Source organism: Podarcis tiliguerta (assembly GCF_965153285.1).
Source record: "Podarcis tiliguerta genome assembly, chromosome: 2".
Classification (NCBI taxonomy): Eukaryota; Metazoa; Chordata; class Lepidosauria; order Squamata; family Lacertidae; genus Podarcis; species Podarcis tiliguerta.
In genome coordinates, this window is record NC_139535.1 from 28,825,473 (window position 1) to 28,850,620 (window position 25,148).

The following is a 25,148-nucleotide window of genomic DNA, read 5'->3' on the forward strand; positions in this document are numbered from 1 at the left end:
GAATGCTGTTAGTTGCTAAGGCCCATTTATCTGGGAGCAAACCCTATTGAATTAAATGAGACTTCCTTCTGAATAGACATCAACAGGACTGCACTGTAAGTGGCTTATTTTGCGGGGATTTGGGAAATATTGCCTTCCACATACTTCGTATTAGCAACCAATTTCAGGCCTATTACTCTACCCACTGAGAAAGTTAATTGATTTTCTGTCTGAAAAACCCAAATCTACAGCCAGAACAACAAACATGTAAATAAGCTGAAAAGTTGAGGGCATTTCAGTTTTAAACCAGCATGCCCCCAGATGATCCAACTGTTCCTGATTTTTCTTGAAGTTATTGGATTAATATAAATCACTTGGATAGTTAAACCAGTGTTTAATAATTTGTTCAGCACCTCAGATATTAATCCTTGTGAAAAATTCATACTGTAAAAAGGATGATTTAGTAGGAGAACACTCCCTGCTTTGGACATGTCAGGGACTTGCCACTTTATTGCAAGTTAATATTTTAAACCAGCTTTATTTATATAAGTTGACTGATGCCTGTTCTGTTGTCTTCAGCGCTATCCTCCAGGAAAAGCTCATGAAAGCTATTTCTCCATTTAAAAAGCCAGGATAAAAAAGTATACAAGCCCATTGTCCAAGAAAGAACTTAAAAGCGATGCACGTTGCCAAACTGTGCTCCCCACCCAGTTACCAAACACAGGATACAAGGCAGCTTGTTTACTTCTCACAATTGAATGCATACAAAAAAGGTCTCGGTGCAGTCCTGTTGTCAGGTCAGTAGTCAGTTGTTAAAATGCTGAAATATCCTGATAAAACTTGCATTTTTGATCCCCTCCCTAAAGCTGCTGTCAAAGGTCTGTTTTCCTTTCTTGGGTTACTCCCTACTGCCTAACATAAATTGTCATAACTACTGGAGGACAAACAGCCTTTTATCAAAACAATCTACTTAGCTCAACATGAATGCAAAAAAAAAAAAGAGAAGAAAAGAAATAAAGGTGGTTGGGTGGGTAGGTGGCGGGTGGGTGGGGGATGTTTCCCACCTTTATTTAGAAACATTTCCATCATCATTTCCCCCAGGTCTATTTGATAGACTCAATGGGATGGTGCTTAATAAAATCAAAACACAAGAGAATAGGACCTGGGGAGTTAAACAGGCTCGAGATCTGGCTGCAACAAATGGAAATGCTGCTATAAACATGCTCTCCACCCTGCCGGAAAACTCCCTTAATTCTTACTTGCAAAAAACCAGAGACTTTTAATTTAAAAAAAAAAACACTACCATATATAATGTACTGGTTGCAGGTCAAAGATCCCTTGCTTTCAGATCTGCTTGGATGGGACTGTGAGCTAACAACAAGGAAGAGTGCAGCAGATTAACACAATTGAGCCAAATTTAAAAATGCTTAAGTCCATAACCAATTTCTCTCATGTGATTATTTAGTTTTGAACACATGCATTCACACTCATGCCATATGCATGGGCACAGACAGGCACATGGCTTACCATGTGCATGTTAATTCCTCTTTCACTTAAGAAGATGGCGGTGAAAAGCCACCATAGATGGTTTTGCATTGCTTGAAGCACCCCTGAGTAAAACCATCTTGTTATTAAAAAAAAGGCGCTTCCTCTCCCCCCCCCCAAGCAAACAGCAGCTAAAAGCAAGGGGTGTGTGCCCTTCGCTCTCCTTACATCAATCAATGTTGTAATACTAATTTTAAAATAGGAAGGAGATTTCTCTTATTGTAACTTTGGATACCACAATATAAGGCATGTGACCACAGTAAATCAGTTGTGATAGATATTGAAATGCCATTACATTGTCCAACCCTCCAGCCTGCCTTTTTAACACAGAAAGTATTTTTCCTTCTTCTCCAAGCCATCATCTTTGTGTCAGAGACGCTCTCCTGTCTGACAACAGCAATTTAGAAGAGTTAACTTTTATCGTTCATTCTGCTGTGTAACTTTCCCCTTCAAATTTCTTTATCTGCCCTCTGAGCTCATCTGAACTTTCATGTTCTCCCAGCATGCAGGCTTGCATTCAAAACTATGTCTAATAGACCAAATAAGAGGTTAATAAGAAGTGGCAACAGAAAGAAAAAAATACAATCCCTGGTAACTGATAAGAATGACAGTGGCAGCCCTTTATTGTTTGTCTTCAAATATAGAGTTAAAGATCTTTAAAAAACTAAAATTTGACGCCTTTGAAAAGAAAGAAGCACAAAATAACAACAGGGGGTTATTGCCTGGCAGCCACAGGGGAGAAGCTCCATAATTCTTATTCTCCCTTTTGAAGGTTGTTAGAAATCTGATTCAAAAAAGCAACAGCAGAAGGAGAAAGCCTCTTGAGGCTATAGCCATTTCCTGTGATCATGCATAATGTGCTTCAAAAGTGGGTTTTTACCAATTCTGTTGATCAATTGCACCTCCTTCATATTCCCTCTTTTTTTCCTTCTTTTTTTTTTTTTTGCTGTGTTTACATCTGATGCGACTCAATGACAAGCACTGTCTGAGACTGTGAAACAGACCTGTCATGTTGATTTATGGGCGCATCAAACCACGACTTGTCCAAACTGAAGCTCGCAGTTCATTAATTAGAGAGTTGTGACTTTGAAGTCAGCTTTCAGACTGTGGTTTTTAACATTTGGCTTAATTTATATGCTCTTGAATGTGGATCTCTAAGGGAAAAACTGAAATTCCCTTCTTGTCTTTGAACTTCTTTTGACCGCACAATAATCATTTCTTTGTCCAGAGTGATGCCTGCATCCCAGAGTCATTAACGCGCATTGAACTGCCACTGATGAGTAAGCCCTACTGAATTAGAAAAACAGCCAGCAAAACAAAGCTGAGAGCATTCTGCACAGTGATATCTCACAATTACATGCCTTCCCTCCCTGTGCCATTTCCATTTTAATTACTGTTAGTCCTTTAGATTTACATTTTAGACATTTTTTAATCTGTTCCCTTTTTTATTATAGTGGCGCCCGTTAACGGGCTATAGTTAAGGTTCATGTCAGCGTTTCCCATTATAAACCCCCCCCCCCTTATTTTCATAACGCGACTGTAAAAATTCACACTTGACTTAAAACTTGGTTTTCCACAATAGGGGAGAGCGGTTTGATGGAGGCCAAGAAAGTGTGTGGACCAATCTGGTAATGTGTGCTTGCATAAATCACAACCACCATGCTGACATACAGCCAACTCAGGTGTGGGAGCATCGTGTAATACGGCACAACATTCTAGGCATCCAACAGGCAGTCATGTAGTGGGCATGGGGTGGGACGCCTTAATACCAACAGAGTTTCCACAACCCACCATGCATTTTCTAGATGGCAATTTATGGTCTTGAAGGAACACAAACCGAGGCAAAATTTATAAAATACAGCAGAATTTGCAAAGTTGCAAATTGTGAAAGGCATATGGCAGCATCAATTTGATTATCAGTAACAACTGATGTAGAAGGGAAGAGGACCCCACTGTATCCCACAGGTTTCAAAGTTTCATAAATGTACCAACAATTCCATTTTTCAGCCATCATTTTCAATTGTAGATTTTGCTCATGTAATGTTAACTATATTTTTTGGTCCATGCTATGCATGGTATAATCCTCAACAGGCTTTTTCTGTGTGTGTGTTTGTGTGCGAGATATGTTTATTTTAACCAGGATACTTTAGAGGGCAAACCTATTCCCTCCCAAACCCAAGTTTCACCTCCATTAGCAAGCTACCCCAAAGCTCGGCCTGGCGCTTCCTAAATCTGTACCTTCAGGGAACCGTTCGATGTCATTGGCTCCTTTGTCAAAGAACTTCTGCCTGGTTTGTCATGGGACCTATGTGCAGAGGATTATGGAGTGGGATCTAGAGTGTTCACAAATGAAACTGTCTTATATTACTGTTTCTCACATCATCCAAACAGTCCATAAGAAAGACATGAGGGCCTCTGTTGTTGCCAGCAACTGGTACTCAGAGGCATGTTGCATCCTAGATCACATACAGAACAGTAATCTGTGGGTGCACAGCTAGAGTGTGATGCTGATAAAGCCAAGGTTGCAGGTTCAATCCCCATAAGAGACAGCAGCATATTCCTGCATTGCAGGGGGTCGGACTACATCAGGCTTCCTCAGCCTTCGCCCTCCAGATGTTTTTGGCCTACAACTTCCATGATCCCTAGCTAGCAGGACCAGTAGTTAGGGATGGTGGGAATTGTCGTCTCAAAACATCTGGAGGGCCGAGGTTGAGGAAGCCTGGGCTAGATGATCCTCAGAGTCCCTCCCCACTCTATGATTCTAGGTACAAGCTGTCTTTCAGAAGCTTGACCTTCATTACTCATCTTCTCACTGCGGAGCACCTGATGAACTTCAGAAGTGCCACAAAATACCCTGAAACATGGTTTGACAATCACAGTTTTATAGCCAAGCACAGCTGTTATGTTAAGGGGTAGAAGATAATGCATGCAACATCAGAGACTAGTTAGAAGTGCTTAAATCCTAGTGAGTGAATGGGGCTTCAGAGCTTTGTGCTTCCATCTCCCATTATTTAAATGAGTCTTAAGGCTGCTTCACACCAGATGTTTTTTTCCCTACCCTGGAATTTGCTTTGGACATTCTGAACAAGGAAGGAAGGGGATAGAAAGAGTGGCAGTTCCTCTTCCTCCGCTTGTTTAAGAGAATCCTTCCAAGCAAGTCCACAAAATTTACCAGCCTGAAAAACAGATATACTAGCCTGAATGGAGCTGCCAGAAAAGACACAAAGAGCTTCACCCCTCCTGCAGCGTTGGGTTGCATTTCTATGCACTCGCTTGCATGAAATCCCTTGTCACTTTGGGCTTGCAAGGCTAGTGTTTAAATACAGGGCTGGTTTACAATATTCAAAGCAGAGTCCTGACATCTGACCCTGTGGGGACAGATATGCCATCTTTGTATCTGGGCCCAGATTCAAGAGTTCCAGTCAGGTGTAGTAAGGGCAAGCCCATGCACTTGCGCACAACTTTTTCGAGCCAACTTAAAAAATCCGCAAAGCTACCCAGAGATTGGTCCCCAGTTCAGGAAAAGAAAAATGTCATGTGTGATGCATCCCCTCAGGATACCCCGTTCTATCTGGGTTGCAACCAATGGCCTCAATCCAAACAAAGTGTGCATGCAGTAATCAGGGCAGCACACACGTAGCGTAGTAAAAGAAGCTGGAATTCATCAATCAAGTATTTGGCAGCGGAAGGGAGACTGAATCCAGCCTCCAGCTCCTTCTTCTGAATAGCAAGATTTCAGCTTTGTTTACCAGTCTACATGTGCACCATGTTAGCTGCTGGACTGGGGAATTATAAGCACAGAACCACTTTATGCAAATTAATTCTCCATTCATCTAGAGAGATGGACGTCTGGAGGCTGGGTCAGGGCAAATGTGTACACAACCTCAAAGACTCCAGCAAATACAGCACTAGAGATTTTCATTGTGCTACGTTTTGGAAACACAAGTTGTTAGTGCAATCTTTCAAGTAGTAACTTCCAGAAACGTTTCCTACTTCTGAAAAAATTACAGCTATAATGTGCTGTTATATCGTAGGAAGAAAATGGGAGGACCAAATTAAAGAAGCAGCAGCAAAGAGAATACAGGTTCTTATGTCTAACCCTAAAAGCTGGGACCCGGTGCATTCAGCTCAACTTCACAACCATTCGCAAGATTAATACGGTTCTAAAATTATTATACTTTCTTTCGGGATCTGTGGTTTGCAAGGGAAAATCAGCTTTAGTTGTACCTCTTTAGGCTGTTTTCCGGCATGTTGTTGCTGTAAAAGTTGTAGCTGCAACTGTTCCTGTTGTTTCTTATAAAATTCTTGAAGCTGCTGCTACAAAGGAAAAGGGGGAGAGAGAGAGAGAGAGAGAGAGAGAGAGAGAGAGAGAGAGAAACAGAGAGGGAGGGGGAGAGAAAGAGACTGTTAAGTAAAACAAAGTAGGAGAGCCAATTCAGGATCCCCTTTTGGTGTAACACACAAACTGCGATTTGAAAAATAGCATCCTTTTATCTGTAACAGTCTGACCTTTAGTTTGAAACTCGACAATAAATTCAGTGCACACTGACTATTCTTGGCATTATCGTTTGAAAAGTAATCTCCAAAATGAACTGATGAAAAACATACCATTTTCTACACAAACTAATTAAAATAAGGCAAGGAATGACCTTTGGTTGGAACAACAAAGCCAAAATGCCCTTGCTGGGAGAGCCTGGTGAATCTTTATTTAGAAGCAATACATGCTTTCTAAATCATCATTGCATTGTACTGTACTAAGCGTTGTTTGGTACAGGCACAGGCTCACTGCTTCCACCCACCTTGCCCAATCTCCCAGATAGATAGCTTTTTTGAAAGTTCCATTCAATGAATGAGTGTGTGAGAGAGAGTGAATGACTAAGGCACAGTGCACAAGGTCAACTTGCAATGGACTTTGGCATTGCTGCACCATGAATGAATTAACCCTGCATAGCTCAGAGAGATATGTAAACCTCAAACTCATTTTTGCATTTCCGCTAACCCACAGAGAGAGAACGATATTAATTCATGGCATACATCAAAAGTCTAACATGCATTTCCATGACATGCAAGGGTTTGTACACATAGAATCATAGAGTTGGAAGAGACCACAAGGGCCATCGAGTCCAACCCCCTGCCAAGCAGGAAACACCATCAGAGCACTCCTGACATATGGTTGTCAAGCCTCTGCTTAAAGACCTCCAAAGAAGGAGACTCCACCACACTCCTTGGCAGCAAATTCCACTGTCGAACAGCTCTTACTGTTTAGGTGGAATCTTCTTTCTTGTAGTTTGGATCCATTGCTCCGTGTCCGCTTCTCTGGAGCAGCAGAAAACAACCTTTCTCCCTCCTCTATGTGACATCCTTTTATATATTTCAACATGGCTATCATATCACCCCTTAACCTCCTCTTCTCCAGGCTAAACATGCCCAGCTCCCTTAGCCGTTCCTCATAAGGCATCGTTTCCAGGCCTTTGACTATTTTGGTTGCCCTCCTCTGGACACGTTCCAGTTTGTCAGTGTCCTTCTTGAACTGTGGTGCCCAGAACTGGACACAGTACTCCAGGTGAGGTCTGACCAGAGCAGAATACAGTGGCACTATTACTTCCCTTGATCTAGATGCTATACTCCTATTGATGCAGCCCAGAATTGCATTGGCTTTTTTAGCTGCCGCGTCACACTGTTGGCTCATGTCAAGTTTGTGGTCAACCAAGACTCCTAGATCCTTTTCACATGTACTGCTCTCAAGCCAGGTGTCACCCATCTTGTATTTGTGCCTCTCATTTTTTTTTGCCCAAGTGCAATACTTTACATTTCTCCCTGTTAAAATTCATCTTGTTTGTTTTGGCCCAGTTCTCTAATCTGTCAAGGTCGTTTTGAAGTGTGATCCTGTCCTCTGGGGTGTTAGCCACCCCTCCCAGTTTGGTGTCATCTGCAAATTTGATCAGGATGGACATTTCACTGTTGCCTTATTAAATGATGTGCCTAGACGTAATTGTTTTGTTTACCACCACATACGTGAAAGCCAATGCGTGAGCCACGGCTAGATGTAACCCACCAACGGGAGTTATGACCACAAGTGATATAACCACTAATATAGTAAAAGTGGACAGGCAGCAATTACACTGAGGTTATAAAAAAATTATCCCAGGGTATAATCTATTAAATCTTAAAAGTTCCTGCATTGCAGTGGGTTGGACTAGATGACCCTCATGGTCCCATCCAACTCCACAATTCTCTGATTCTATGAGTAGGTTAGGCTGACACACCGAATAAGCTTTTCAGCGGAGTGGAGCTTTGAACCCAGGTCTCCCATAACTGCATTCTATTCTCTTAACAACTGGCTCCCTAAATGCACCACCTGCTAGTTGTTTTTCCAGTGTGCTTCCTTATATGCTCTGTAAGCTGGGGGGGGGGGGAGTACTTTGACCTCTTGTTTATTCTAACTAGTTATGGCACAGGTTCTTTTTGGTAGATGTAGGTGAAAAGCAATCATTATAATATATTTGAAAACTTGGAAAAATCTGGTGAAAAATCTACAGCCCATTTCTGATATTCCCTTGAAGAAAGGCTTTGGGAGATTATGGAATCTTTGGTCCCCAGTATCGTATTTTTAAGAATGCAGTGAAGAGGGGAATATATGCTCAGTCATCATCTAAAGCTGCAAATATTATGTAGCACGCATGTGGGAAAGTATGAAGAGAGTTACAACTGGTAAAGGGGCTACAACAGATGTATTGTCCTTAAAAGAACACGTATGTGTGTGTGTGTGTGTGTGTGTGTGTAGATTCAGGTAGGTAGCTGTGTTGGTCTGACGCAGTCGAAATATATAGTCATACTTAGTGTTGCGTTAGGTTCATGTTGGATCTTTTCGGCTTGCGAATATGGCAAACCCGAAAGTGTCTACTTCTGGGTTTCGCTGTGTGTGCAGAAGCATTCTGCATGCTTTGCACATGCGCAGAAGCACTCTATCGCACTCCATGCTTGCGCAGAAGCGCCGCTCTAGTTGTGGACTCCGGAACGGATCGTGTCCGCAACTAGAAGTACCACTGTATAAAAAAATTGTCCAGAAGCACCTTAGAGACCAACTAATTTTGTTCTTGTATAAGCTTTCGTGTGTGTGTGTGTGTGTGTGTGTGTAGTCTATACCTGCCTGCCTGCCTGTCTACCCAATTCACATAGGATGTTTGTCTGCTGCGGAGGAACAAATCATTACTTCACAATCAGCTCAAAGAGGCTAGTCCTTCAATAGCAGTGTTGGTGAGCTGAACAGCTGCAAAGGAAACAAACTGTTTACCTGCTGAAGCATGAGTGCCTGCTGCTGCTGGAGCAGGACCTGAAGTTGCTGCGGAGTTAGCACTTGCTGCTGGAGGATCTGCTGCATTTGCTGAGGAGTGATAACTTGAGGTGTCATCATAGCCACTGACACAGGAACCTAAAGAATTAGGAAAGTGTAAACAAAGAAGCAACTCAGTATGTTGTTCATCATGGTTGTGGTTGTTGTTTTTCAAGATAATAAGCACTTCTCTTTTCACTCCAAACATTCAAGATCACTCCTCTGGTTCACTTAAGTGACCCATCTTTTACTTCCCAACACCTTGGTTATAATTTAATCCTGACTTGTTTAGTTCACAGAAATAATAATAAAAAAGCATTAACTAATTACACCTTCTAGGTATGTTTCTCTGCCCCCCCATGCGTTATTTTGCAATGGAATAATTTCCGAGAAAACTGAACTATTCATTTGTGTACCTTCTAGAGGCAGCCATCAATTCTAACAAATTTTTGCATTAATTAATAAGTAAGACCCTTCAAAAGCAACCACTGGGGAGCCTGAACTTAATGATTTGAAGCAAATGAACGCCATCTCGGCAATATCGAAAACCGCACCTTGTTCCCAAGCAATTTTAGCAGTGGAGTTCCTACAGTGATGTCTCTACCATTCCATATTCACCCAGCATACAGATGGCTTCAATTCTTTCGTATTATGTGAGATACCATTAAAAGCCGCTTTCCATGACATTTCAGTGACAAACAGCTACAGTGATGAACTTGATAGCATTTCATATTTGCAACTGTTAACACGTTTCTGCACGGGCATCTTTGCAAGGAACCTGTACACTGTATCTGAAAGGATGATGTCTTGTTCAGATAAAACACTGACATTAAAATGACAGGCTGTCTTGGCCAAGGTTACACAAATTGTATTCAAGCGGATACCTAATGACAATGCTTTGAATTCTGCAAGCTTTCTAGAATGTAATTTAGCTATTCAAAATAATCACTGCACTTGTGTTTAATTTGCAGACTACATGAGAACCATTTTGTCAGTTCCGGTAATGCAACAAGACTATTTCGCTAGAAATCTCACCAGAAAAAAAAGAGAGCGAGCAAGCAAGAGAGAGAAAGATGGGGGGAAGATACAGAACTCACATGACTTTGAATAGTAATATTTAAGCACCTTACTTTTCTTTAGTTTCAGCTGAAACACATGACAGCAGAAAACTAAAAGCGGTAAAGGATATAGTTTGTTAAAAAGGATCTGCTGTCATCTCATGTATTACAATAAAAGGTAATAACATGTTTTGAACATTTTTATGCACCACGCTTTAAAAAATCAGTAGACAATAGCTGATCCGGAGATAAAAGGATTTTAAAAAAAATATTTCAGGGGAGTAGTAAGCAAGAAAGAGACGCAGTATTAATTTTATGTAACATAATGTCTTAATATGCAGTTTATCTTGACTTTTTCACATGATTTGTCCTGTCATTTGCATAGCAAATTCTCATTCCTAATTTCACAGTCATTATGCACTGATGTCCTGATTTCTCAGCACCACTAATTTTGATGAACTAAAAATGGTTCCTGAAGGTCAGATTCACGTATAGTGAACACCCTCCGATGTTGTTGTGTAGGTTTACACAAGTGTCAGAGACAGTTCTTGTTTGCAAGAGTCAAAAGAAACTTACACACCTTTTGACACTTCTATTAGTGTTAACACGAGAAATCCACACCACAGCAGCATTACCATTCTGAATTTGCACTGTGCTGCATGTCAGGATAACCCAAAGCAATTGAGAACCCAGTTCAAGACACAGCGGCTCCCTCGTAGCATTGATATGGTAAAGATCTGAACAAGCATAGCGTAATAGGAGTTACTTGAATTTATCTGTGAGGCAAGCCTTAGTGAATACTAGATCAACGGTGGGGTCCTTCTGCTCTACAGCATTCTCAATTGTTATCTACAATGTGCTTGCATTACCAAAGTAATATACGCCGGCTTGCAGATAAACCTACAAAATTTACTAACTTGCAGAAGTGTTTACTAGCCTGTGGAGGGCTAGCAGGGGTGGGGGGTGAGGAGGAAGAGCTCTAACCCTCCTGCAACAGCTCACTGCATTCCATGATGCACATCAAAGAACGTTTTGCCCCACCTCTAGCAGCTGGTTTTGTTTCAATGCTGAGCACAGAGGAGCTCTATTCTGCCAGCCTGCTCACTCGCCTGCATGGAATCTCTTGTCGTCTACGGCTACCAGGCTAGTGCCTTAATACAAGAGTGTGCCTTCCCATGAGTTCACGTGTGGCACTGCCTTACAGAAGTATAGCTGGAACTTATATTGGCTGCAGCATAGTTCCCTGGGAAGTTAATGCCAGACTCCCACAGGCACAGCCCTCTCACGGAAGGGTAAACACCAGTAGCAAATCCTGAAAGGCAAACACTAGTTTACCCTTGGGATCCCTTCCAACTCTACAGTTCTATGAAAAATGCAGTATCAGCGTGGAAGAATCGTATGTAATTTTGCCCCAAGGCAGTAAAACAATGCTGTACTGTGATAATACCTAAAAGCCATGATCTGCCTTCATCAAATCGTAGAATTGTAGAGTTGTGGGTCCCTTCCAATATGTAGGAATCTTCCAATATTCCCTATAATGCAAGAATATTTTGCCCAACATGGAGCTTGAACCCACAACCCTGAGATTTAGTGTATCAAGCTATACTGAGAGCTGGTGGAACATGGGGGCTAAGAAACTAAGCTGTGAACAATGAAAGTCCCAATTTGTATTTCATGCCTGCCATGAACTGGAGTGCGGCTGGACACCATCAGGCACCTGTTGGGAGCTGCACATACAGCCCCCAGAGCCTCCTGGCCCTCCTTATCCACCACAGGGCTGGCCTTGCCATGCAGCAGAGTGAAGCAGTTCACATCAGGTGGCACCATGATCAGGTGGATATATGAACATAGGAACTGGCCCAAGTTTGGGGGAGGGATGGGGAGAGGCAGGCTGCCAATTGGGTTTGGGTTCAGGCAGCTAGAAATTGGCACTCCTCCTCCTTTCTCGTCTCCATCTCTTTTTGGGCAGCGGTGCAGAAGGACAAGGGAAGATAACAGGAAGGAGTTGCCCATATTGATAGTCACAAGGAGGTGGTCCCACTTTTGGAGGAAGGGTGTTGGGAGTATTTGGCCCAAGGGTACCTCAAAATCTGGAGACTGGACACTGTCCTTAACTCTAGCCTTCCTCTACTCTCTCCCGGGAAACCTTTTTCTTCAATAGCTGTTTTTAGCCAAAACCACATTTTTTACCTTCAACAATTTCGTCTACTGAATGCCAAACATGGATCAACATTTATTATACAGAATTAACCGGGAAAGCTTCAACCCAAATCTTGCTTCAAGAACTCGAGACAGTAGCGTAGGCAAAGTTTTAAATAAATATGTTCAAATGGAGCAGAAACTATTGTGGTGTATGCGGGCAACAGCCAGAGATTTATGGATAGCTATTCTGCTTCTCAACTTCGAATGTCCTGTCCAACTTCTTCATGTAACTAGTCCCTAGTAATACTAGGCTTTAAAGGGCTGCTGCAGCAGGGATAGGCTATTATAGCCCACACTTTATTACCCATTACTACCGAGGTCATTAGCAGCAAGAGTGATTGTACCGGTCTTAACCTATTGATCATTGTAACTACTATCATTTAATCCTGTGTTGAATGTCTGGAAAGCTGCTAAAGGCACACAAGAGAGAGTGCTCTAGCACTGAGAAATATAGTCAAAGCTTGGAAATTACACTTTGATTCATAAAAACTAGCCAGTGGTTTAAATCAATAGTATTTAAAACAGTCATGTAAGTTCTTAACTACAGTCTCTAATATTTATTGGTCCCTGTTTGAGTGTATTCCGTCAAAACTGTACTTATTTTAGAGACTATGCAGTATACCACACATTACATCAGAGTGAAATAAGAAACCTCTGTCTGCTCTTGATGTTAACGTGACAGGACTTCAGTCCCAGGTGGCTGAAATTTGAAGATACCTTTTGCAAATGGCAAATGCTTAGAAAACATCCTAGTTTAAATAAGGCCCACTTTAAAAGAAAGGAAGAATGAGATCTCATCACTTGAAAACACAGCTGAAAGGCACCGATCCACAAGCTATTTACTGATCAAACATTTCTTTACTATGAGTACTCCGGAATAAACTAATTGTGATGTACGTTAAACTGAATGTGTTTTATGCCTTTTATCAATCATAAAATGCACTTTCACAGAAAAAAACCAAATCAGTGCAATAGATTTACCTTACTTCTTCAGGGAGGTGGAAATATAAACAGGAGCTAAGACACAGCCAAGTGGATGTTCGGATTGCAACCATGTGCACATTTACTTGGGAGAAAATGTCAATGGAACTTACTTCAAATAAATCTTGCACCATTAGTGTGCTAGCTTTGCCCTAGAAAACCACCCTCAATTCATTGCCCTATTTAATGACTTTGGTTTATTTAGCAAACTACATGCAACCCTGTTGACAGATACTCACAGGGTGTGGTTAGGTACCCAGCTGCATTTAGAGTTGGCAGTGAATGAAAAATACAGCTGCTGCTCAGCTATTATAATTCTACTAGTATAGACCTGCTGACATTCTAATACCATCAACAGCAAATATGCCTTTAAATAAACCAGTTGGATCCAGGTTTAGTTTCCCAATCCATGCCTGCATGTTTCTTGAGATTTCCATCCACTATATTTGCCCACTTCACTCCCCCCCCGAAAATATTCCATTACTGTAGCCTTAAATTTAGCCCGAGTTCATCTTCAGGATAGCAATTGTAAGACTTCTAGTGATGTGGCACTTTCCCACTGACAAATGTAAATGAACCATCATCTAAAATTTCACCTCTTCAGTTAAGACTGAATGCTAAATAAAGGGTTTTTGCCAGTTCAAATTTCCATAAACATAAACACATCAATTACCATTTTATTTTTCTTCAATTTAAAGAACAAATCGTCATCACTCCCTGACTTTAAAAAGAATATATTTTTCAAGTTTCATGATTTATCCTAAAATACTATAACAATGCACAATCTTGCAAAAATAAATTCAGAAATGTGTTTCAAATGGCATCTTGATTTCTTGACTGAATGAGAATTGATTTTCGTGAAATGTATGTAAAATAAGCAACTGTGTGTAACCAATAAAAGAAAAATTCAACTGTACCAACTTTGCAAGGGCAGTGTTTACAGAATTAAGGTTACCCTCTACTAATACATATGCAGGTTTGTAATTATTATAATTAGTATGAAAGAAGCATTCAGAATGATGCTCAAAACATTTTGTTGCAGTACTGTGTAGGTTTTCACTAAATCACATTACCCGTATCTCACCCAGGATAGAACATTTCTGACACAATATTTCAGGTCTTCGAAACAAAAACAATTAAAAAGAAAAAAAGAAACTTGAGAGTGCTGGAACCATTCATGTGGAAACCATGATTCTGTTTCACTATGCAAAAGAGAATTTCACTTTTAAGACTTCCCTGTTTTTGCCCATAACACTGTACAGAACATTACGACAGGTACTGTTTATTATATTAATGTAAAACCAGCTAAGTAGTCAGTCATTAGCATAACTGTTCTCTCCTCAACAATACAACCTCCTATTAAAAAGGGGGAGAGAAAAGAGGAGAGAGAGAAAGAAGCTCTTTACAATTCAATTAGCATTTTATTTTTTATCATTTTGTTTATTGCATTTCACCAAGAGTAGGAGTTTGACCAGACATACACAATTGAGCATAATAGATTCGCCTGACTTGGTAAATAATTTCGGGCTTCCCACCACGTTAACCCTTCTTTACCAACTGCAAGACAGACAGAAAGGAAGAAAGAAACATGAAGATTTAGTATTTGTTTAATATATGAAACCTTGGTGCAACCTGATCCTACCTGCCAATTCTCATGCATACCAAGCCCCCTACTAATTGCTGAAGCTATAATACATACCCATTTAATTTGCATACAAATATAAAGTTTGCATAAATTAAGTATCTTCTACTTTAACAGGAGTGCTACAGTGGAATCTATCAAGCAAAGCTACCCTTAGTTTAGGCAGGTGGGGGGGGGGGAGAAGGAGTAGCGGAAGGAAAAGGACCATTAAACATTTGCTATTTCTCAAACCTAACCTGCTTAATAAGGACATACTACACATTACTAAAACTAATTGTGTGTGTGCACGCAAATGCACAAATTGCTGTTTCTTTTCAGTTTAGCTTTTAAAGAAAAACCCCAATGAGATCAATATTGATTTATAAATTCTTAAGCCTATCTACATACAGTCAAGAAGATACAACACCTTGCCTGTTATTTTCTAAAACATTTGTACACTGTGGCATTTTAATAATACAAGGCTGAGAACGTCGTTACAGAGAAATTTAAGCGCATATTATTTTTTTCTGCAGCAGGTATTGGAAAGTGGAAAATCAGCACCACCAGAATCATTCACAGCACTGCCCTGTGGCTCTGCTTTCTGCTGCTTCTCTTTTAAGAGTTAAAAATGTGGTTCTGTCTTTTCTTCTGGGTTTGGGGAGTGGATGGGTTGGGGGAAGGGGGTATACGTGCAATGTGTACCGACTAATGTAATATTAATAAGCAATTAAAATATGGCAAACTTACTGAACCAGTTTACTCTTAATCAGACACAAAGAAAGCAGTCAGATTATGACAAGATATATTCAGATTCTGGTTCTGCTAAACACTCATCTAGAGGGTGTCACTTTATTCAGAACTGCAGCCTTTACAATACTTGTAAAAGTTTATTTGCTTAAGTGTGCTGTATTTCACACCTATCACAGGTGCCCTCATTTGTGCATCAGAATCTAATTTACACTGGCTGTGCTGATCTGTAATGAGAAAACATCAGATGCTCCTTTTACAATCTTGCTATTCGCTGCTTTACTTCTAATGAAGACACGTTCCAACCAGCAAGCTCTCTGCATGTTAAAGGTCAAAACACTTTTTTAAAAAGATGCTTCGCAAAATGAAAGCAAACAGGGAAAACTCTAGAAGAAATTCTTCACATAAAGGGGTGTGACAATTAAGAGTAATTGTGCAAAATAAAAAGGATACCTTTCCTAAAAACGTGTGAAAAATTAAGCTGCCACTACTGATACAGGTTATATTGAGGTGGGGGGGGGGGGATCAAAATTTAATGTATTCTCCCCTGTGTCATCTTGTTTTGTCAAGACATCAAATAGAATTGGAAAGTACAAAATAACAAGCCCTTGAGAAATCACAGAAGCCGACCTTTTTGATGTTGTTGGTTTACCTTGTTCTCAGTTATTTGAACAATGATGTTTTAGATTTAAGGGCAAGATAGAGAGCTTAAAAATTAGAACATGCTATCAGCTATTGTTGTTTGGATGTCCTTAAGTTTTTCCTTTAGAAAAGGGAATATAACATCTTACCAAACCACTGAAAGGATCTCCACCTCAAAAACCTGCGCAGAATAATTAGCAATAATGGATGCTTGTTCAACGTTCATTCAAATTTCTCCCTCACCCCATCAAACACAATACGGACAAGAGAGGAAACTGCACTGGAAAGGTTAACAAAAACAGGCTACAGTACTTCATATAACTACTTGATTCCATTTTATAAAAAAAACAGACACATCAGGCAGCTTTACAGATAATGAGTACGTTACCCCCCTCCCATCCTTCCTCTGCTCCTCAACTCTTGAAAACAAATAAATAAACCTAGGGCCAAAAGGGGGGGGAAGGGGGGGACACCTTATAAAAATAAAGGGCATTTCAAATGAATCCTGAGTTTCACAGCAAAGCTAATTTCCAGCAACACAGCCCTGCTTTCAGTAAAACAAACAAACTGCTTACAGCCGGCCAAGCTTCTCACCAAACACTATCAAGTTGAGACTGCGGGTGTCAGAACTTTCCCACAATCGAGCCACGCAGGTGTGGATGGGGGTGGGCGGGCTGGGATCCCACTCTTTATCTCTTTATTTTCCCAAGCACAATGGTGGGGGGTGAGAGAACAGATCACAATGCTTACCTATCAAGTAATAAACATTTCCTCGAAGAAAAACTAAGGTGTCTCTGTCAGCTAAAAAAACAGCTGTTGACATTGTGCCTCTCTTCCTCTGCCTCTTCACTTTATAAACTTTTAAGTTCAGCAAGACTTTCTTACCTCCAAACCAGACTAAGAGTTCACAAGCATCTTCCCCAAAGTATCAGCCTGCTGCACTGTAAACAGCTACCCATTTATACTTCCAGAGCATTAAAAAGAACCAGAAATATAATGGGAAGAAACAAGGGGTTTCCCCTATGTATTTCTAGGTAGCAACAACTCCCAATAGCAGACTGCTCAAGACGGTAAGTGAATTATTGCATTAACATATTTGCTCTGTGTCTGTAACATACCAATTTTGTATGCAATATATAATCAATAGCCTTCACTGTCAACATAGACACACACGTTATCTATTTTGTTTTATTTGTGAACACACCTGAGGAAGCACAGCTGTGTATATGACCATCTGCAATAATAATAACAAAACCTGGCCACTTTTCAGCAATTGTCTATTAAAACTGAATAATGGTGATGCTACCCATTTCTATAAGGCTGCTTAATAATTTTCAGGAAGCCCTGAATTTCAGTGAGGAACAGAGACGACGTACATAGGTGTGATGGAGTACTAATTTAACCGTCCTGGCACAGACCATCTAAAATTTCCCTCTTAAAATGTTCCGATTTTGAAAAACTGCAGGCAGAGTTCGCATCATGCTATCAGGCAGACAACTGTGTGAAAAGCTATAGAAAGTTATGATCTCATGTCAGTTTCATTGCATCACTCCGATGCTATTGGGCATGGCATCTCCTAATTCTCCTTATATTACAGGGGTGTGTGTGAAAGAGAGAGAGAGAGAGAGAGAGAGAGAGAGAGAGAGAGAGGGAAGGGGGTAGGGTAGGAGGACTGGGATTAAAAAGCAACGTGTATTTTAAAAAATAACCAAAACTAACAAATGGCGAACAAAACCTCAGAGAGAGAGAATAACTCCCTATCATAAGCTTTCTGATGATTTATGGTTTACTAACTCAGCAAGGTTACGCAACACTGCATGCCTTTTTAGATGCATTATTTGAGCCAGTTGAGATTTAATTAAGATCATAGCCTCCAAAATCCCTGTCAAATGAAAAATTCACAGAAGACAATGCACTATATATCCTCATGCAGATAGTCTCCTCTCCACGACTCTGGAATAACATAAGTTAATCCTTGTTTCTATGGTGGCAGACAAAAGTTGACTAATTTTGTTTTCTTTTGACGCTTGTGTTGTTTTCTGGTTTGTGTCATGAGATCATTCCTTAGTAATGGGGCAGAAGGGGGTGGGGGCAGTGGGAGTGAAAGAATGAGAGGGCAGTGGGAATTTGCAGAAATGTGTCCCAATACAGCAAGAGATATATCTTGACTTTCTCGCAGCTCTGCTGTGATGTCATCATGTTTTCACTTAATTAACCCCTGATGGTTCAGGCAGCATTTTATGGTACAAGTCCATTTCTGACAGTGTGCTGGCAATGGGCTTATATATATATATATATATATATAGGCAATTAACTATGTTGTATTGGCAAATAAAAATCAACAAGAAAAATATCTGAAAGGTTAAATCAGCCAGCAGCCGTTATTTCATTATTTATTTACTAAAAGCATTCATAGCACCCATCTCTTCACTGGAAGGTCTCAGGGATGGAAATATACAACCAAAATGAAGTTAACAATATAAGCTAATGCAATAGTTTAGGGCAAAACAAAACAAAACACAGTAAAAAAGAAAGAAAAAGAAATCCACAATAAAATCGCAGATCCGTAAATGCCAGTGGCAATCTCCTAATTTCAAACTTTCTAACCTGGGGCCCCTTCCCCAAGGCATGTCTCAATTTTATATGTTGAGAAGCACACCATGCTAAATGAGCTTCAAACCCCCCAATTAAAAGCATCACTTTTTTCTTCACTGCGATGCATTTTTATCCCTAATAAGGTTTATCTGTGCAACGAATGCAGGCCTGGAATTTTTAAAATGTTATTTTTAAATGGAGGCTCACAGGCAAAGAGTTTACCTCTTGCAGGCATATATTTCTATTTGCATTATCTTAATATCTTTTTGCTTATCTCAGGGTTTAAAAATGACAGGTGCTAGCAGTCTTTTGTTTGACAGGCCCCTACACAAATAACTGTCCTGCCTGAAAGGGCTAATGCACTACTAATGAACAATAAATCAGCTTTGATTATAAAGTGTCAGGCCAATCAGTTTTCAGTTCAGCTCTATCGCATCCTAGGCCAAATCAGCTATACTGTTTGGACAGGGTTTGTTTTCAGATTTACATCCTTATCAATGCAATTTTGGAGAGGACCGGGAAGGCAGTATGATTATTTAAAGCTGCCTAAAACAGAATGTTTATCTGTTTCTTGAAGGGAAGCTACAGTAGTAGAAGAGCAGGATTGCTTCAAGAACAAATATCCCACATTGCTACAAGGATAAAGATATATCACAAAGTGCTCATACGTTTAAGCCACCCATCTATACATGTATCTGCTCAGTGTATGTATATATATATTTTCTGTTCAATCTGAACTCGAAGTGGGCAAGAAACGTAAGTGTATTTACATTAAATCTACTTAGAACCTGATCGTGAATAGCCCATATCACTAATCCTACTGGAGCTGTTACATAAGCTTACAAGGCACTTATGTGCATGCATTTATGTTTGTATCTTGCTATCTAAACACAGATTTTTTTATATGTTTCAAAGATTTAGACCCACGTTTTTTTTTAAATATATATATATGACATTTCCATGTTTTCTACAAATACAGCAATTTATGCCACTTTAATAATTATACATCAACAGCCCTTTAACTTTTTTTCAGAAACAAATCTTATTCATTTAGAACAAAGCATATTTCCTGCTCATGAAGCTTGCCTTCACTATTTTTTTTAATGCAGCATCTTCAGAACACTGCTATCTATTTCTAAAACAGCGCTTTACATTTAAATCCACACTTTCTGCAAACTTTCCACAAACAAATGCCTATTTGACCTACTCAGCTCCTCTCCTCTCTCAACTATGTCAGGTATGAAAGAGTTAATCTCAAAGAGGAAGCATGTATGTGCACTTTGCTCTAAACTAACCACCCACTTCCTAACAGTTCCCTCCTCCCTACTACCACCACCCCTTAGAAAAATAATCTCATTTTGCAGAAAAATTCAGTACTGCAGGACTGACACTTAGCTTAGTTACAGTTAGATCCAGTTACACTTATTTCTTCAGAACACATTAATACCAGTCGGTGTAAAAAAAACAACACCTTCCCATACTTAATTTCACGTGGCAAATTGACTGGCAAGTAAAATCAAACACAACTGTGTCTGGCACAGCATTTTACTGTAGTTTTACCCCTTCCCTTTCTTTTTCCTTTTCCCAAAATACTATGAAGACATCCAAGCCACAAATACTGCAAAGAATTCTGTAAAAGTAAAAGCAGAAGACAGCAACAGAGAAACAATATTCTCTTAAAACATCTTCAGCAAACTGTCCACAATCACACAGTATTCTCTTAAATCTAACTCCTCACGAAGCTTTGCACTTGCTGCAAGAGAGCAGTACAGTAGTAAATAACAGAGCATGCATTGCTTTCACTCCCCCCTTCAAAAAATGTTCCCAAATCTTTCCCAAACTTCTGGATATGGAGAAAAGCAGGCCTGCACCCTGTCTCTTTCTCTCCCCCACCCCAAAAAAGTCTGGTTTTTTTAAGCACCTCCATAAAACTCTTGATCAAGAAGTTGGCAAACGACAGATTTCAAGTTTAAAAAAGAAAACGAAAGAGAGGGAGGGAGAGATAGGAAAACAGCCCTTGCAAAATTGAAGACCATTATTATAACTGTGCATAAAGTAAGGTTTTTTCTCTTAAGAAGAAAATCGTAAAATCAATCATATTGACAAACCTGACAAACTCCATTTAGCTGCCACCACCACAAACAGAGTGCTGGGCCATGAAGCTTCTATTAAAGCCTTGTTGTACAGTCTCTAGCTTCCTCAGGTTACAGACAGATTGCACGCACAAGGGTGCTCCTGGGCTGACAAGATGCAAAACTACCCAATCAGCCACGCCCTTCTCCACCAATCACAACCAGCCTCTAAACATAATCAGTTCAAACACCCCTACACAATGGGCCTCCTCTCTCTCTCTCTCTCTCTCTCTCTCTCTCTCTCTCTCTCTCTCTTTTCTGACAGCAGGTGAAATAATGCTTTTGTGAAATAACGCTTTTGTCTCCAACGCAACTACAGTTAATTGCTGTTAACCCTTTGACCCGACTGTGTTTGTATCTGCGCGCTAAAAAGCAGGGCAAAGAGCACACACTTACTCTTAATCAAAAGACCTCTTCCGAACTATTTCTTTTTCCCCCTCCACACACACGCACCCCACCATCCGAAGACAATCCCCCACCTCACCTTCCCAAAACAAAAAGCAAACCAACAACCCCGATATTTACTAACAGAAAGCATCTTACCAATCTAACCTTTAAAGAGCAATCTTGTTCGGCACAGGCTGCATGACACTAGAGAGTAGCAAGCTAACGCAAAGGCTTCACAACAATCAGCTCAAATTGGATAGGCCAAAAAAGAGATAATTACATGCTGAGGAGGGGGGTGGGTGGGTGATTTTGTGCTGCAAAACAGTCTTTCCGGGTGGGGAATGTAACTTTTACACCCTCTTATGCAAAATTATTATTACTGTTCTTTTACCAAACTCTAGTCTTTTGGAGTTTTTCTGCCTCGTGCAGGATTTGTATGTGCCTGTATATATATATGTGTGTGTACTTGTATATTTTCTTCCTCGCACACAAACACAAATAGCTCTCCAACGAGAGTTTGAGCAAATTATCAATCTGCCCTGCCTATGTAGGGAACTGCAACCCACCCCTTCTAAACAAAGCAAAAGGAAATGAATCACATACTAGGGAATGATAATATGTTAAAATGTACTCACAATACACAAATGTATCTGTTATATCCCGCAGATCAGTATTTTCAAAATAAAAGAGTTTTATCAACCTGTTGTTAAGGCTGCCAAACAAATATTTCTGAACTTGGTAGCAGACGATGACTTGGTCTGTGCCGGGACATTTGCGATACTTGGTTTGATTATTCTGTGTAATTAATGCAGAACAATCATTCAATGTGTCAAATATCCAAGAAGAAAGAAATACTATTTTGCCTTAATCATTAATCCAACCGGAATGAAAATACTGGTCTCTCTTTTTTGTTTTTTATCCATGGAAACTATAACATAATATATTTCTACTCAACCAAGGGCATTTAACACTAGATTGGCTCGTTTCTTTTCAGTGTTATCTACAAAGAGGGGCCAATCTGACTTTTAATATATATAATTGAAGAAACTGTGTGGAGTTTGCAGCTTTTTCAGTTATTTCCTTAGCACATAACTGAAAAAATCAAATGGGCTAATTACCATTAGCAGTCACAAATATGCATTATTTACAAAAGCAAAGGACAACAAACAACAAACGGTGGGGGGCTGCTCACAAGACAAAGGATCCAGTTCACTGGCAACTTGTGATCTTGTGATATGGATTGCTTTCTGTTGAAGTGTTTTTGTATTAGATAACAAATTAATGGAATGTTTTGTCCAGGTCACTAAAAAGTTGACCCCCCGCAACCCCAGTTATGAATATTTACAAGATCTTAAATCTGCCAGAAGGAACCTCCATGAATGAGAAAGATCCTGGCTTTTAAATCAATAGGCACAAGTCAAACGATAAATCTGGGTATCAAGAACATGGGATCTGCTTGTAAATATCGCACAACCTTCTTTGCAAACTGCACATATTATTTAAACAAAAATTATAGAGAGAATAATGATGGGGGTTAAAGTGAAATAATAATACCTGTTTATTTTATATCCTTAGAGGCTGCAGGTGTTTGAGTGCCTAAAGGTGTTGGGAGGGGAAGGAGGGAGATGGAGGCTATTTAGTTAACGCTTTTCACAGTATTTCCACTTGCAGATCTCCGTTTTGCTACTCTGTGCTAACTGTGCCTCTTAGATTCATGATCGCATAACTACCTTGTGGCAAACAAGCTAGCAGTATGCATTTTAAAATATTGTTTATACAGTATTCTCCATGGTAAAGTGCTCTGTAACTCTTCCTCACCACAACTTGATGTGATACAGCCTTTCAACTCCATGTTATTGATAGAGAATGTAGTCCAAATTTCAGAATGTGGAAATGCCGTACACATATGGTACAACACACCTCGATTTCAGGAGCAGAGGCTATTATTCTTCCTCTTGCACTATGTTGACCCACAAGGTTCACTAAGCTACCTCGCAGGACTGTTGTGAAGATAGAAATGGGGAAACCAAAAATGAAATTATACCTTAATGTCACAACTTATGTGCATTTAACTTGTGCACATTCAGCTTTGTGCATTTGACAAAAAATAAGAAATAAATAAAAAGAGGGCAAAAAGAGGACGGACATCTAGGGAAAAAAGACTTTGGCAATCCCACCCACCACTGCATTTGTACCACTGCAGTTTTGACTATACACGATTTTAGCTTTATGCTCTATCCCTGGAACCCTTGTAAATTGAGAGTCACTTGTATACACACAAAGGTCAGGACTTATGACTACTGAATAACTGCAGCACAATTAGGGCAGGACATGGAAATCAAGAAAGAGAGCCTGAAAATGGAACAAACCACACATAAATGGAACTTTCCTCTTTGCACACACCACAGTATCCTTGAACTGAAGAAGGGGAATTTCCAGCCTACTTACTAGTGATGCTAAGAAATCTTAAACAGCATGGTCCCAATTTATCTAAGTGACCTCCTTCACCTTATTTTGTATCACAACACCTAAAATTCACCAAAGGGCCAACTTCAATTTTCATTTTTGACAGCTAAGTGGCTTTATTTCTTTACCCAGGACTTTTTATTTCATAGAAAACCCATCTACTTACACATGCACACAATGGGTATTTTAAAGTATTGTGGGGAAACTGCTGTGTTGAAAAGGTCACTCCAGGTCTGCTTTGGGCTCTCTGGATGCCGCAGTCCTGCATATGCACACAGAGAAGAGCAAGTTGGGGCTGAATCTAGAGTTTTCTGAGGAAGGAGGCTGGCTTGTTTGGTTCCAAGGTGGATTGGTTGGTTTGGGTGCTGCTTGCCTATTGTGGTGCTTGTAATTGTTGTCTATGCTGTGCTGCTGATGGGGGGAAGATAGTGGCATCTTTTGTAAAGCATAAACTTGAGAGAGTTTGTACATGAGAAGGAAGGGTTTGTAAGTGAGAACACACCCAGCCACCACCATGAGTCAGAAGACGAGGAAGCAGAAAGATGGAGGCCGAAAAGAGGGGATTGAGAAAAAAGCTTGGCTCTACTAACCAGTGGCTCAGACCACTGACTTTTCCTGTGGCTCAATGTCCATTTATAGAAAAAAGGCGTTTCCACCCCTGCTTCAAATTATAACCCTTAAGCTAATATTCTCTCTACATTGAAAATAAATATAGTAACAAGCTCATCCGTCACTTTCATCTTGTCCAGGATCAACTGTTTCCCTTGCATTTCCATCCATTGGTCATGCTGGAGGCTGACCATGACAGAGATGGTTTTTATGAATACACAAAGATTGAGGCACTCATGTTTTCTCTCTCCTCGCCCACCACTGTACAACCTATTACTTGGTCTCCATCATTCTCCATCTTCATCCAGAACTCCATCCAGAGCTTTGAAACTTTGTTACTGAACTTTAGTAGTTGAAAGTCAGTGATTCTAGTGAGGAGTGTGATATGGCTTTAGGAAGATGTGGGGAAGATATGTGGGAGCGATTTCAGGAAAGGTAGGTCTACCATGGGCTACAGTAGCTAAGATGGAACTTCCATGTTCCAAGGCAGGGTACTTGTGAGTAAGGAAGTACAGGGGACAAGTAACAGCGGCTAGACATCACAATAATGTACCACTACACAGAAGCATCTGCCTAGCTACCATTGGGAACAGAATGCTGCATGACAATGATGACAAATAATTGGTTTTGTTTTGGGGCAATGGTGTTTAGTAAGGTATTTCCAAAGGTAGGGATAGCTATTAATTTTAGAGGGGATATATTATACACAGATACACAGACGCAGATCCCTCTACATTCTGGTGAGTCCCAACATAAAATACGGTACATCCTATTTCTATTGTAAGGTGGATTTCTTGTCGGTTTCTTTATTTTTTTCATTTTGCATGTAAGAGGAATTGCCGTGTATATTT

At 40.2% G+C, this 25,148-nt stretch overlaps 1 protein-coding gene and 1 long non-coding RNA gene across 51 annotated transcripts in view; both read right to left on the minus strand.

Moving 5' to 3' along the window:
- The window catches only part of FOXP1 (forkhead box P1), a 521,641-nt gene that overhangs the window by 107,253 nt on the left and 389,240 nt on the right, over window positions 1-25,148 (minus strand). For 28 of the 50 annotated variants that reach the window (XR_014507549.1, XR_014507550.1, XR_014507551.1 and 25 more), the window contains 2 exons: window positions 8,819-8,956; window positions 5,752-5,841 (listed from right to left, as the gene is read on the minus strand). Coding sequence is in view for 47 of the 50 variants with exons in the window: in XM_083425248.1 (XP_083281374.1) it covers window positions 5,752-5,841; window positions 8,819-8,956 (228 nt within the window). In the remaining 3 variants the exon portion in view is untranslated. Of the gene's footprint in view, window positions 1-5,751; window positions 5,842-8,818; window positions 8,957-20,811; window positions 20,952-25,148 lie in introns of those variants that run through there. The other 22 variants (XM_083425259.1, XM_083425244.1, XM_083425262.1 and 19 more) reach the window with 6 other exon arrangements.
- On the minus strand, window positions 21,090-25,088 carry LOC310671222. Its single transcript, XR_014507910.1, has 2 exons — window positions 24,345-25,088; window positions 21,090-24,273 (listed from the first exon to the last, which is right to left on the minus strand). It is a non-coding gene; the product is annotated as an uncharacterized lncRNA (long non-coding RNA).